This window comes from Copadichromis virginalis, linkage group LG1, assembly GCF_057382275.1.
Source record: "Copadichromis virginalis isolate Kocher_CV1m ecotype Utaka linkage group LG1, C_Virginalis_male_GT1.1, whole genome shotgun sequence".
NCBI lineage: Eukaryota > Metazoa > Chordata > Actinopteri > Cichliformes > Cichlidae > Copadichromis > Copadichromis virginalis.
The window spans coordinates 15,104,376-15,118,434 of record NC_140618.1 but is presented as its reverse complement, the minus strand read 5'-3'; the positions used below and the strand labels follow the sequence as shown (position 1 = coordinate 15,118,434).

The 14,059-nt window shown below is 38.6% G+C and overlaps 1 protein-coding gene across 1 annotated transcript in view; it reads right to left on the bottom strand.

Moving 5' to 3' along the window:
• Positions 1-14,059, bottom strand: part of ush2a (Usher syndrome 2A (autosomal recessive, mild)) — a 220,544-nt gene that overhangs the window by 98,931 nt on the left and 107,554 nt on the right. The window contains exons 42-47 of the mRNA XM_085452171.1: positions 13,200-13,359; positions 7,694-7,856; positions 7,440-7,587; positions 4,143-4,300; positions 2,609-2,756; positions 1,153-1,308 (exon numbers count right to left, since the gene is read on the bottom strand). Of these exons, the coding sequence (XP_085308297.1) occupies positions 1,153-1,308; positions 2,609-2,756; positions 4,143-4,300; positions 7,440-7,587; positions 7,694-7,856; positions 13,200-13,359 (933 nt within the window). The remainder of the gene's footprint in view (positions 1-1,152; positions 1,309-2,608; positions 2,757-4,142; positions 4,301-7,439; positions 7,588-7,693; positions 7,857-13,199; positions 13,360-14,059) is intronic.

Below are 14,059 nucleotides of genomic sequence, written 5' to 3'. Positions count from 1 at the left end.
ACACACACACACACACAGGCTGTGTAAATCAGAAATATGTTTTCACATCATTAAGTCAAGTCAATGATGTGTATGTCGACTCCAGTGAATAATTGTTTTTTTTTCCTTTGCAGAGCAAGCTATAAAAATAAACCTTTCCAGTTCACAAGAACAGCAATTAAAATCAAAGTAATCTTAAAAATATCGCCACAGTTCATGTTTTGTGTGTGGCGTGAGAAACAAATCTACTAGAACAGTCATTTAATTAAGACCTTAGAAAAATTTCAATACCACAGTCATACTATTATCATCATTTTTTTTCTAAGGATTTTAATTTTAATTTGTTGTAGATCAACTGTGACTTAAATTAAAGGATTAAATAATTTCAAAATGCAAAAAAATGAGGAAAAAAACAAATAGCATTATTGAGAAAATAAATAATGTTTAATAATTTGGTAAAAATTGCAGGGATGTTGAAAGCAATGAGAAAACTGCACCTATGAGAATCTACCTTTGATAGTTTCAGCCTTTTTTAAATAGACAATGCAGACAGTGGGCATGAAAGCAGGGAGAGAGTAGGGACAATGATACTGTTAATGGTCTGAAGTGGACTCAAACTCAGGCAGTTCAAGTCTCTAAACCAGGGGTGGGGAATTCCAGGTCTCAAGGGCCGGTGTCCTGTAGGTTTTAGACTTGATCCAACACAGCTGATTTAAATGGCTGCATTTCCTCTTCAACATGTCTTAAAGTTCTCCAGAGGCTTGGTAATGAACTAATCATTTGATTCTTGTGTGTTGACCCAGGGTGATATCTAAAACCTGCAGGACACTGGCCCTTGAGGCCTGGAGTTCCCTCACCCCTACTCTGAACTATACCTCACCAGGCAGTAGCATTTCGCTATATGAGTTTCTTGCTCAAAGGAGTGACACAGTTCCTTGGTGCCCCTGCTAAACTTTGCTGATCTAGCATAGCAAGTTCAGGTTTTTGTGTAACCAGCTAAGAGCAGGTCAAGAACGATGTAAACTGAAGCAATGAAGAGCACCTGTTGGATAAACCTTTAGAGCCTTTCGATGGATGATCATGATATTTGAAACTGAGACACAGTGAAAAAATTATGCAGTTCTAGTAATGATCAAATTAATAATGATAAGAAAGTCTTTGGCGTGTGAGTACCTGCTGGCAGTGTAGTAACACTGAGTGGCAGGCTCTCAATACAACCCTGTGTATTACAGCCTCTGATCCAGAAGCTGTAGCTAGTGTAAGGCTGCAGGTCTGTCACAGACAACCAGACGCCTGCTGCTGTACCTCCATCCAATGCACCATCACCATCTAAGAGACAGAGAAAGAAAGACATGTAAGGTCTTAGGCCAAGCAATGTATAGCTAAAGATAATGAAAAACAGTGAATGTTTTTTATTAGTGTTACCACTCTAAAGACAGAAAAGTGACTTGTAAGAGATGCATAAAAAAAGAAAGAAAAAGGAAAGAGGAACGAGAGAGAGGTCGTGAGAGAGAAAAACCCCCACTGAGATTAACTTGAGAGTAATCGAAAGAGAGAGGTCTCCATATTGAGGTTATGCAAGGATAGTCAAAGAAAAGGGATCAGAAAATCATAGTAAGCAAGCCTATCCAATATATTTATACAGACACACCCACACACACGTAATTCTGTGTGGATTGATGAAGGCCGTTTGTATCAAAGAAACAGGAGGTTATGGGCAACTAGAGCGAAACACTGTCTCTCTTTTCCTTCCACACTGCTTCTATCCTTCTCTCCACTCATCTGTTGGGTTCTCTGTGAGGCATAGATCAAAGTGCCTGACAGTGAGTGTGTATGACAGGGAGAGACTTTGTGAATATGCGTAACTGAAAAAATGAGAATATGCGTGTTCTCTTTTCTCGCCATGTCCAGTCTATCTGTTGCTTTTGTTGTCTCCCCGTGGTATTGCTGCTCCTCATATCTTACATTGTTTTTACTGTCTTTTCTAATCCATCTATGGAAATATGAGCTTCTCATCTCCCTTTTTTCTTTATACTATTATTGAATTGCAACTTGACTTTGTTCCTCCTCCTATCTTCATACCACTTTTATAGTCTATACTCCCATGTCATTTCCTCAAATCATTGACACAGTATCAAAAAGAAACAACAACTTGTCATTTCTATGCTACTGTATACTGATTACTTCTTGATTACTTCCCCATTACATGGCTGACTTTCAGTGCAAGCTGACTTTGTGAGTGAGAAGTGTGATTGTGTATTCCAATTTGCATTTGTACTGACATGTCCATTTCTATCTATGGGTCTTGATAAAAAGGCTTTACGTCTTTGTAAAGCCTTTTTGACCCTACCCCACCCCTCCAAAAACAGTGCGGATATGTCTACACAATAGGCAGAGTCTCAAGCAAAACAGATATGTTACTATCTATATGTTACTTTTTACCCCGGTAGGAATGACTGTGTATTATTAACATATCCATATCTTTATTCAGAAAATGAGGCTTTCACATTTTACAACTTCCACAGTTGTGATGTGAATGTTTTACAGATAAAGTTGGGTTTGTTGCCTGGCAAATACTATATGAGACCTGTGCATGTGTAAAGATAAAGATGTAGCTTTTCGCTGTTACCTTTGCTTTTGTAGTATATTGTGTAGCTAAGGTTCCCATTCGCTCTAGGAGGGGCTGTCCAATGTGCTCTGAGAGATCTTGAACTCTGATTGGCCAGCTCCAACAGTATAGGACCTTCTGGGGCCATCTCTAATGTACGCACATCCACCTTAGAAGAACACAGATATCAAAATGCATAGAAGAATACAGATATGTAGCATTTTTATCATAGCTCCACTAACACTCATTCATCCAACAGCTATTGGAGAAATACAAAAAACTGAAAATAATGCCTCTCTCAGTCTGATACAACCTGTCTGAAATGTTAAAACTAAGCATTTTCAGATGAAACCACTCTACACAAGTGGCCGGCATTATCTCTGCCACCATTTTTCCGTCCTCTTTCATCATTACAGTCTTCTTCTGTCTCATTTCTTCCTGTCTGACTCTCCTCTGCTGCCTTCGATTCCCTTCCACCTCATCTCTCACTTTGCTCTGGCCATTTACTCTGTCCTCATCATTTACTCTTTTTGCCTGAAATTCCCTTCTTCTCCGACTCCTTTTCTCCTTTTCCTGCCCATCCTATCACCTCTTCCTCTTCTCCACTTCATCCTGTTTCACCCTCCTTCACCTGCCCACCCTCCTCTTCTCTTTTTCTGCTAGGTCAGCAGTTCTCCTGGTGTTTGACTAAACATGGCATCTGTATTGGAAAAGTGCCCCAAAATATGGCCTGTTGTCAGAGGCGTCGTTGAAAATGAAGTGGCATTTCCTACCAAATGTCACCGTGGCCACACCAACCCTCGTTATTGAGCCGAGAGAATCGATCACCTTTATGACTCCCAATGACACACACGTACACACAGACACACGTGTGTGCAGGCATTGCCACATATGATTTTGTGCATTAGTTAAAGCGCTAATGAAACTCATGAAAATAATTCATGCATAATTTTATAAAACTTTTGCTACGCTAAATTTGACGGGTGTATTTGACAAAAATGTAATGTTGTGTTTTGTGTTTCATACTTTTGGTAGAAACTAGAATTCATGTTGAAAAATACTCTGCTGTTTCATGTCATGGTCCCTGTTGTACTCACCAGTTTTTAGTTGTTTCTTGTTTTATTTTCTGCTTGTGCCTTCTGTGTTCAACTGTCTCTATCATCTTAATTAGTATTCATATTTCAGTGTTTCAGCGATAGTTGTTGGAGGTTTTACTTTAAAGTTCAGTTTTCTCATGTTTCTAGCTGTGGTTACTTCCTGCTTTTGTTTCTGCTTCTTACCCACATAATTTAATTAATTCCACCTCTCATCACCAATCTCCCCTGTGTGTCAATAACAGTCCCGTTGTTCCCTTTTTCTTTGTCAGATCATTAGATCCGGTCAGTTTTGCCTACTTCCATACCCTGGATATAAATCTTTCTCAAGTATCTCTTAAAAATAAGTTCAAAAGCCAATATTCGGTCAGTAACACCAACAACACAATTATTTATAAGGCATTACTATATGACAAAGCATCTTACAGTTTGTTATACTATATGCTATAACACTGACTGACCATCGGTCCCTTGCCACAGCCTCGTGCTGTGCAGGCCTGCAGCCTGAGTACATGCCGGCTCCAAGGAGAGAGTCCCTCCACCAAGAAGAACCTCTGGGAGGAACTGGTGTTTAAAATGAGAACTCCATCCAGCCAGAGACCGTAGCTAGTTATAATACCTGGGAAAAGAACACATCTGATTAGAACATGACAGAATAAAAATTTAAATAACAGGGAAAAAATACCCCAGGCAACAATAGAACTGACATTTCTTAACAATCCTTAGTATTTATTACAATAAAAGAAGTCTATTGAACATGGAATTCCCGCTCCTTGTCACATTCTGCTCACATCCCCTGCCCTGAATAACCTCTGACCAAGAGCAACGATTTAGACAGTGATGTTAAGTATCACAACTAATCATAACCATTACAAGCTTTCATCGAGATCATTTCCTGTAGGTTTTCAGAAGATAGTTATACTGAGATAGTTTTACACTCTGTTTGGATTGGTCACTCATATGCAATAATACTGCATCCATAGTGTGAGGCATTACAATCATAAAGAGAGCTTTACTATGACGGGATGCAGTCTGGGTCACTGGATTACAATGCAAATGAAAACTGACTTAGGGGCTGCAGACCTGCCAGTCAGGTAGAGTGATCCAATGATAGAAACAGCACTGAAATGACAAATGTAACCATGAGTGTTAGGAGGATAAAAGCCCTAAGAAGGACAGTTGTACTACGATGAACGGGCGCACACACACACACACACACAAATAAGGGTGCAAATAGGTGTGCACACTCTAACCTGCACACGGACAAACTGCACATATGTAGTTTGTACACACGTATCCATACCCACACACACCAGCACAATCATTACATTACATTACATCCACCTAATAAAAAAATGAAACAGTAAGGTGCCAAATGTGCTTTTCCTTAATAAAAATGCATACAGGGGGCTCAAAAGATCAGCGCTAAGAACTAAGAGTCTATTCTGCTTTAATCATGTGTGGGTTTTATTATTGCTCAATAGAGATATACACACCTATCAGGAAAATGAAGACACGAAAAAACCCACAGACACAAGCTACATCTGGGGAGCTCTTAATGTGGCCAATCACATGCGTGTGAGAGCGTGTGCATATGTGCGCGGACATCTGTATGTGCTTGTGTGTGTGAATAAGCCCATATCAGTATAGGCTGTAATAAAGACAGGTTGGGAAATGAAGCAGCGAATGCATAACAGGCTTATTTCCCCTCTTTGTCTGCGTGTTGCCCCGACCTAATCCCCGAGAGGATTATCCCCCACAAATCCCTGCGGAATTGGGGAGAAGGGGGGAGAAAGAGTGAGAGGAAGGAAGAGAGAAAGAGAAAATAACATAGGATCTAGGTCTTCTGGAACCCATCACCATCATCATCGTGGTTGTTGCCATCCATTTGTATAAAAAAAGGAGTTAGTGAGGAAAAACGTACTGATCTCTTCTTCTTTTCTGAGCAAAAATTAAAGCTTTTTAAGCACGAGATAATCGGGTAATCATGATTAAGTGTTTCCCTTGTTATAAATTTCTGTCATCAACTGAGAAAAGCTTTAAGTAATTTATCCAGGCTAATATGCTCACACATCACAGGGTTTATGGTGCAAAATGCACTCGTGTGGCATTAAGCGTAAAACACACACGATTCACATTCCACACACACACATTGTGGAATTACACATACTTTAACGAGCATGACAGTAACATTTGATAATATGTGGTAGTGTGTGTGGTATGTCAAGAGACTGTGAAATGGGAGGGGGATCAAGGGGTTTTCTTCGCTTAATTAATTTGGTTTCATGAGATATACTATTTGTTGATATAGTCCTTGAGATTATCGATAAATACATAATTTTCAGTGCACCATGTCATACATAATGTTACTTAAACTTACTGTATTTTCACGGCTATTTAACTACTTACCTTTAAGAGTTGTATTAAAACACATGAGTTCATTTCAAAGCAAACATCTGCTGACTTGACCTATGTCGATTCAGAAATCAAGATAAACTGTTTAAAAAAGTGGGGCCAATCTCTTTTACAGTAACTACTAACGTATTTCATAATGCATTTCACGTCTTTGGGAGTATTTCTGTGCTTTTATCACAGACAGCGTTTTAGCTTATGCTGATTAATGTGTATTTTCATTGGAACACACAACAACAATTAGCAGGCCATGGACGATATCGGGAAAAAGTAAAAGAGATGCAACACAGCTGCATTAACAGTTCACAAGAGAGAATGCAGACGTTACTTCTTAACCTCTACAAACTGGGATGCCCCATGTTTCTTTTCTACCTACAGGTGAATTCTGCATTCTGTCCTTAGACTGAAGACATACATGCACTGATTTTTGATTTATAGGATGTGGGACGATGAAAACAGAATTAAATTCTGAAACATTTAAAAAAAAAAGAAAGAAATACAAATCCATATCTATTATTTCCCTTTCAGAAGATTATATCAGTCTTTTGCAAATTTTGATTACGAGAGAGAATCACACTAATAGAATACGGATCACTCGTTGCCTTCTCTAAATAAACCACACAGCTTATGTAGTTACGCTGCTCCTTTTTTGATCACTTTAACTCTTTAAATTCTGTTTTAAATAGACACCTTAGACTCTTAAAATACACTTTCCCCCCAGATTTTAACTGGGGACAGGTGAAGAAGACAAAGGTGAGAAGAGGAGAGAGTAGAGGAGTAGAGAAAACAGAGAGAAAGGCCATCACAGCGAGTCTACGCTCTTTCAGCCTGCAGTTCTCTCTTTAGTCAAAAGGGAGCACTTTTCATCCACTTAAAGGAGCTTGGTGAAGCGCTGTCCTCTCCCTCTCGGTCTCTATTAGTCTCGATCTCAAATTGTTTGTTCTCTCACCCTGTCTCTGTCTCTTTCTCTTTTCGTTATGAGTCCTTTGTGCTCTCTCTTTTTAGTTCCTCTTTCTGTTTCCCTCTTCTTCTTCTCTACTCCTGGAGACTCAACTGATTCCTCTCACTCACATGTAAATGATCTTCTGTTTCACGGTAACAGGAACAGCATCCTTGAAACACGGACAAACCTTTATATCTGTATTTATGTCATAGACACAGGGTTATGGTAAATAGCATCACCTTTTAATCAGTTCTTCAGGTCTATTAATATCACATGCTGTTATCATCATGACATTCTTCTTCTTCTTCTTCCACTTCATTCAATGCTCATGTTATTCTTGATAACAATTTATTTTAAAAAAATCAATGGTTTTGTATTTTTGTGTAGGTGTGTACCCTCTCACCATTTGGAGTGTCAGGAGGAGTCCAGGTGACATTGAGCGCATTGGGGGACAAAGGAGTGACCAGTGGTGCAGGGACATTTTCAGGGGTGCTCTCTTCAGTCTGAGCCTGGCTTGGTGGACTTAAAGTACATCCACCTCCTGTACAAGCCTGCCATGCACACATATACACATGCACACACATAAACAATAACATAAGAATGAATATGATACAAACGAACAAATTGAAAGTCAAAATTAAGGCGCAATGGACTTACAGCTACTGTGATGGTGTAAAGAGTTCCAGGGGTTAGGTTGCGGAGCGTGTAGTCTTCAAAAACTTCAGAGCTGTTATAGGCTAGCACACGCTCTGCACTGTCATGAGACAGGAAGATCAAATAAAACTCCAAAACACCATTTATCTGAGAGGGATGTGACCACCTAGAAATGAAGAGAAAAATAAACATAAAATAAATTCGACCTTTCACTTTTCTGCTTTTCAAAAATCCTAGTGTGAAAACTTTACTGTAGCCCAGTGGGAAACACTTTTAATATGACTATACTTATAATTCAGCCAGTTCCCAGTTATTTCCTATTAATCATTTACTTATGTTTTTTTTCCCTATTTACCTAAAATCTAATATAGTTTAGGACTTTATACAACAGAAAAAAAACCCCTGTAGACTTAGTTGCATCACTTCTCTGCTTAACGTTTTTTTTTCATCGTGTTGCAAAAACCTGGTACTTTAAATATATAGAAGTATTGGCTTTTGTTAACATTTGATCAAAACATTTTACATTTTGGTTTTTCACAAATTGATGCATGCTCAATCATCCAGGCAAGTAAATGTCCAAAACCTGATTCTGTTCGCTAAGAAAACGCTATGTCCAGATGAACAGAATCAACTTTTCGAGTTTTTCACAAATGAAACTAAACTGCAACCCTCATGAGGTTCAAGGACGTCTTGAATCGTCTTGACTGTCTGTTAGTATCTAATAATGCCTGTTTGTTTTTTTTTAAATAAATAATAGTATTTGATTTGTAAACTCGTATAAATATATGTTTGGCATTTTTTAATGTTGATGGTCAGGATAGTAAGAGACAAGAAAGGAAGGAGAGAGTGGGGGTGATAGCACATGGGTAACATCCTGGGGAGACTTGAACCCAGGCCCCTGCAGTAAGGCTTTGTCATATGGCTTGCCTGCTCGACCAGGTGAGCAATGCCAAACTTTATGAATACATTACCATTAAGTGCAGAGGTCTGCACAACGCTCGAATTAAAACATCAAGATAAAAATAAGACGCGAAAAAGGAGTGAAATGTGTGTCTGTGTCTGTGGCAGTCCCGACTGAAACAGACTGCTCTGAGTATCTGCATGTCAGTGTCTGCCTTCATCACCATGTTTCTTCTGTCAGCTGAAGTAAACACAGTGTAGTGGTAGGCTTCCTTACATGTGCACAGAGGCACGTACACACACGTACAGCACACTGCGCACACAGTTTCCTTCAACAGTCAGGCTGAGGTGTCTCCTTTTCTATATTTAGAACAGGAAGGTCATCCCCAGCAAAGAGGAGAAAAAAAGACCAGAAATGGCATTAGGAAATCAAGACATGTCAACTATCTAGCGCTGTTATAAAATGGGGGCCAATGTGAAAGAGCACGACTCAGGAAAATATATTTATATAATTACTGCTGTACTTTTGTTGGTTCTAAGTTTGAATACTAATGACTAAACAGATTTGATATGTTTGGATTCTGCAACATAAATGAGATGTTCCATCTTTACAATGATTTTGTTCAGAAAAGATAAAATCTTATTTGCCAAAATGTTTTGGGTTTTTTTTGCAAACTCAAATATACTAAATTAAATCTGTTTTAAGCTGGCAGTGAAGTGTGTTCACTAACTATTACACATTTTATAAGTAAAAATCCCTCTGATAAGATATTTGATAACTAAGATTTTCTGAAGTATGAAGTAAAAAAAAAAAAAAGTCATAAAAAAGGAGCACTAAAATACACTTTATAAATTGTCCTGCAATTCTTACAAATCCCTGAAGGCAGTACAACCCACCTGGCATGGTCGCGAAGGGAGGCCATTTTAAAAAGTGATGGATTCCTTTCTTGGGTCCTCCCATTAAAAGCCATTTTTTGAATGACTGATGAGTGTGTGTTAGCACACAATTAGCCACTGTGGCTAATCTATCACATTTATTATAAGATTTATATGCTGTCGATTGGCAGCGTGATATATGTCCACTTTTGAAAAACTGAATCAAAGGGGAATTGTAATAATCTGTATAATAATTCACTATGGTAATTGTTTTAAAAGTGCGTTTTGAAAGTAGTGTGAAAAAGCCAGGTGCCCTCTCTGAATGTTAAATTTAAAAGCAAACATTTGAGATGATGAAGGTTTGAGTGTACTGTTAACCTGCCTTCTGCACTTTTGTTCTCTTGCATATTTCCTTTTGCTCTCTAAATTGTACAAGCAACACAACAACATAAACTACAGAGAATTTTACAGTGGGATCGGACCTTTTTTGGGTCCTCAGAAGGACATCATTACATGTTTTTATGTATCGGCTCTTCCCATATCAGTACTCGTGTGTGTGACCACACTCATCTTTAAACATGCTCATTTTGAGCTTATCTGCATAAACTTTTTGGAACTTGTTGGCAATATTTTTTTTGCCAAAAGTCTTTCTGGTACTTCATGCTACAGTAGGTGTTTCAAATGCATCAAAACACGCACAGACACATATGCACACACACACGCACACACGACAGAAAATGATTCCAGTCACAATCTATGCATCAATGAATTCACTTCAGATTGTTTCAGAATGTTTTATCAGGTTCTTTTCATTTGTGACCATGTGCATATCTGACAGTATAGGTATTCATATGATCCTATGTCTGCTTGGTTGTGTATGAATGTGTATGAGTCAGGCAGTGTTTGGTGAGGGCAGGATATAAATCTGCTGATACTGTTTTGTTTGCCTCCAGCAGCCTTCTTCAACCTTTCTCACAGTCTCTCACCCTTCTCTTCACCTATCCCATTTTCTTTAAGAGATTTTTTCTCTGTGTTTTTTTTAAACAACAACAAAAAAAATTTTTTCATTCTCTTTACTATTTCTTTACATTTTTTCCTAGCTATCTTACTTTTCTCACAGACACAATAGAGTAATATTGACTAGGTCTGATCTCTCAACCTTTGCCTATTACCAATGTGCTAACAAGGCAATATACAGCCTTCCCACACCTAGTGAATATGTTGATCAAAAGCATTTTAAAGGCTCAGGAAATGAAACAATACACTCCCCCACTCTATATAGGAATACTGTGGCGGTCAATGCATTCTGTCAGGTAATTTAATTTTCCTTTTCAACAGCCAACCTGTATAAACTACCTGGACCTGTAGTTTAAACAGGTTCACAGAACGAATATTTTGTAAGAAATCTTTTTGCAGTGCATTTTTATTTTAAAAAACAAAAACAATGCTAAACAATCAAATACAAGTATATGATGCCAACTGCACCTCAGTTTACTGACTAACATGTTTCTCCAGGTTTCTCTGATTTTGGCTTGATCTTCTTACCCAAGTGCTTCTAGGATTACTGTGGCAGTGGTGTATATTAGCTCGCTGGTTTCAGTGATACCAATTGTGGGGATGGTGCGTAGAGCAGTGTTTACATCTGCAAGCATCTCATCTGACGATACTCTGTCAATGAGTTGGGGTAGTCATAGATCATTTGGTAATGTGTCTAACTTGAGTCTGGAAACAATCATCATCAGCTTAGTAGATGCATTTGTCATTGTAAGGGGCTCATTTAGTTCCACTGTTCTCTTCTGCCAAGGTTTGGCTCATCATTTCCACACTTTGACTGCATTGAGCATTAGAAGCTGTAAACCTGAAACTGGAAGAGAGGACCCACCAGACTCCAGGTACAACATTAGAGGTTTCTGATGTGGAAAAAGAGTGCAATCCTAGGAACAGCTAAGATACTGCACAAAACATTCAAACTCTCAGGCCGCTTGTAGAAGATCCAAGCTTGAGGAACACATACATACCACACTCTGGGGGTGACAGCGAGATTAATAAACATTTATATATATATGTGAATGTTTATTTATGAGGGATAGCTCAGTAGGTAGAGTGGTGGCCCCATGATCGGAAGGTCGAGGATTCAAATCCACTGAACGGCTACCCTGAGGTACCTCTGAGCAAGGTACTGTCCCAACACACTGCTCCCCGGGCACCCAGTGGCTGCCCACTGCTTCACTGAGTGAATGGGTTAAATGCAGAGAGCAATTTCCCCACGGGGATCACGTATAAAATATTATTATTATTATATAAACATATAGTATATCAAACAGAAATTAAAAAAACATTCTGTCTTCAAAACTAGGGCAATTAGTCTCCATACTATCCAAACACTCACAACCAGTTGTTAGAAGGAGAGTTTATGCAACTCATTGGGAAACATGCTCCTGACCCAGCTTTTTTAAAGGTGTTGCTGGCATCCAAATTAAAATTAGCAGGAAAAGAAATGCAAAATCTGTTTAAAATTTTTACTTTGTAATATTTAGCCAGTGTATCAGTAACTTGAGCTCATTCAGCTCATGATCCATAGCAATTCACAGGTTATTGTAATGTGCAAAGTACAGAAAGAAAGACCGAAAGAAGGTTTTTTTTCTTGCCACTGGTTCGCTGCATTGCACAAAATAATGAGAATTACAGTAAATCCATTGGCAAACACTAATATCCTGGACAAATTAATCTCTTTCGCAACCAAACCAAAGTGTTCAGGACTATTATGACTAGAAGTTCAGAAGCAATTAAGGCCACAAAAAGCTTGAAAATATGTGAACCCTTTAGCATGTCATAGCATTGACCATATTAGTGACGTTAACACAATGTTGAAAGGAGGGCTCCAACCAACAACTAGGACCACTGCCTCCATGATCATTACCTGCAAGACCATAATCATCAGCAATAAACAGGATACAAGTGGCATGCAACATATATGGTAAAGAGATATTTCAAGCCATCGAATAATTTTGAATTTTAGGAGGAATAGTGATTCATGTGAACATGAAAAAGTGCTTGTACAATGACAATTATGACCATGACCTTCAGCACAATTTTGGTTAAAGTCCATTTAAGTAATCTTTGTGTAAGTTTGATGAAACCTATACTCCAGGAAGAGTAGCAATGCTGTGGACAGACAAAAGTATGGGCGACACCATAGAACAAGATTTTTCAGCTGGATTAACTAAAAATAAATATAAGGCTTAAGTGATTTGCAAATTATAGCATGTTTTACTTTTTTGGGCACAGGGCAGCATAATCATGACTAAGGTCAGGGCCCTGCATGCATATGAGTAGTAATGTATTTTTTCTGCAGCGGATAACGCTAATGGCTCACACACTTTCACACACATATACAGAAAAACTGGGAACATTATAAAAAAAAAGTACAGAGATCTATCTTCCCTTGTCACCTCCCTCTAATGGTGAAAGGTCAAGCGTAGAAGAATATTCTGCATGGTAAACACAACTGCAGAAGGTCACTGACTCGCTCTTGCTTAGTCTCTCTCTGTCCTTGTATACTGCCCAGGCAAAACTTATAAAATACAAATAAAGGTTTTATACATTTTGAATAATTTAAAAATGTGAGTGCACCCTAGTTCTGTGCGTATATATGCTTAGATATTACCATCAAATACTAATACACGTGTGTGTGTGTGTGTGTGTGTGTGTGTGTGTGTGTGTGTGTACTTACTCTACAAAAATAGTTCGAGAGTCTAGCGGGGTAAGAGTTGGTGCTTGCAGAGGTCCAGGAGGAAGCTGTGAAGTCAGCATTGTAACTTGTGAACTGTTGGTGCAACCCACTGAAGTGCATGCACTCAATATCAGGACATGAGTGGTGTATACACCAAGACCTGCAACACAAATGCACACACCCAAAAAGTGAAAGAGAGAAGCGATAGTTCAAAACGATTAACTTGTGTTGCACCTACAACCATCAATACTCCTCTTCCCTGACTGTATCTTCACTGTTCTTTCTCTTTAAGTATCTTTCTTTGTTTCAAACCTATTCTCCATTTACCATCTTTTGTAATCTCACTCTGTGTTACACATTCAATTCTTCCAAATAATGTATAATTACTATATTCATAATCCTTCCAATCACTGTGAACATCAGACACTGTGCATTATTAACCCAGCAGGGATGATATGTGCTCTCATGCCTTCATTAACCTAGAAAGACACTCATTGCTGGGCAGTAAAGCTGTATAGGATGAGTGTCCTGTTCATGTGTTTGTATGTGTGTTTATGCACATTTCTGCATTCCATGTGTATATGTGTATTGTATTAATGTGTGAGTCTATCCGGCGCATGGCTCAGTTGTGTGACATGTGTTTCATACCTTATTTAGATCTCTTTAGTGAGAGCCTTCAAAGCAAATTGTGTGTATGCACGTGCGCTAATGTTTAGTTTTCTTTGTTTCTCCGCTGCTTCATTTTCATGTGTGTGTGTGTTTAGCCGTCTTTTTCAAAGTGCTATTCCCTTGGTGAGGACTCAGACACTCTTCCTGCTTTCAAATGCTAATCCTCCACTCCATTTTGCCTTTCTTCAGTG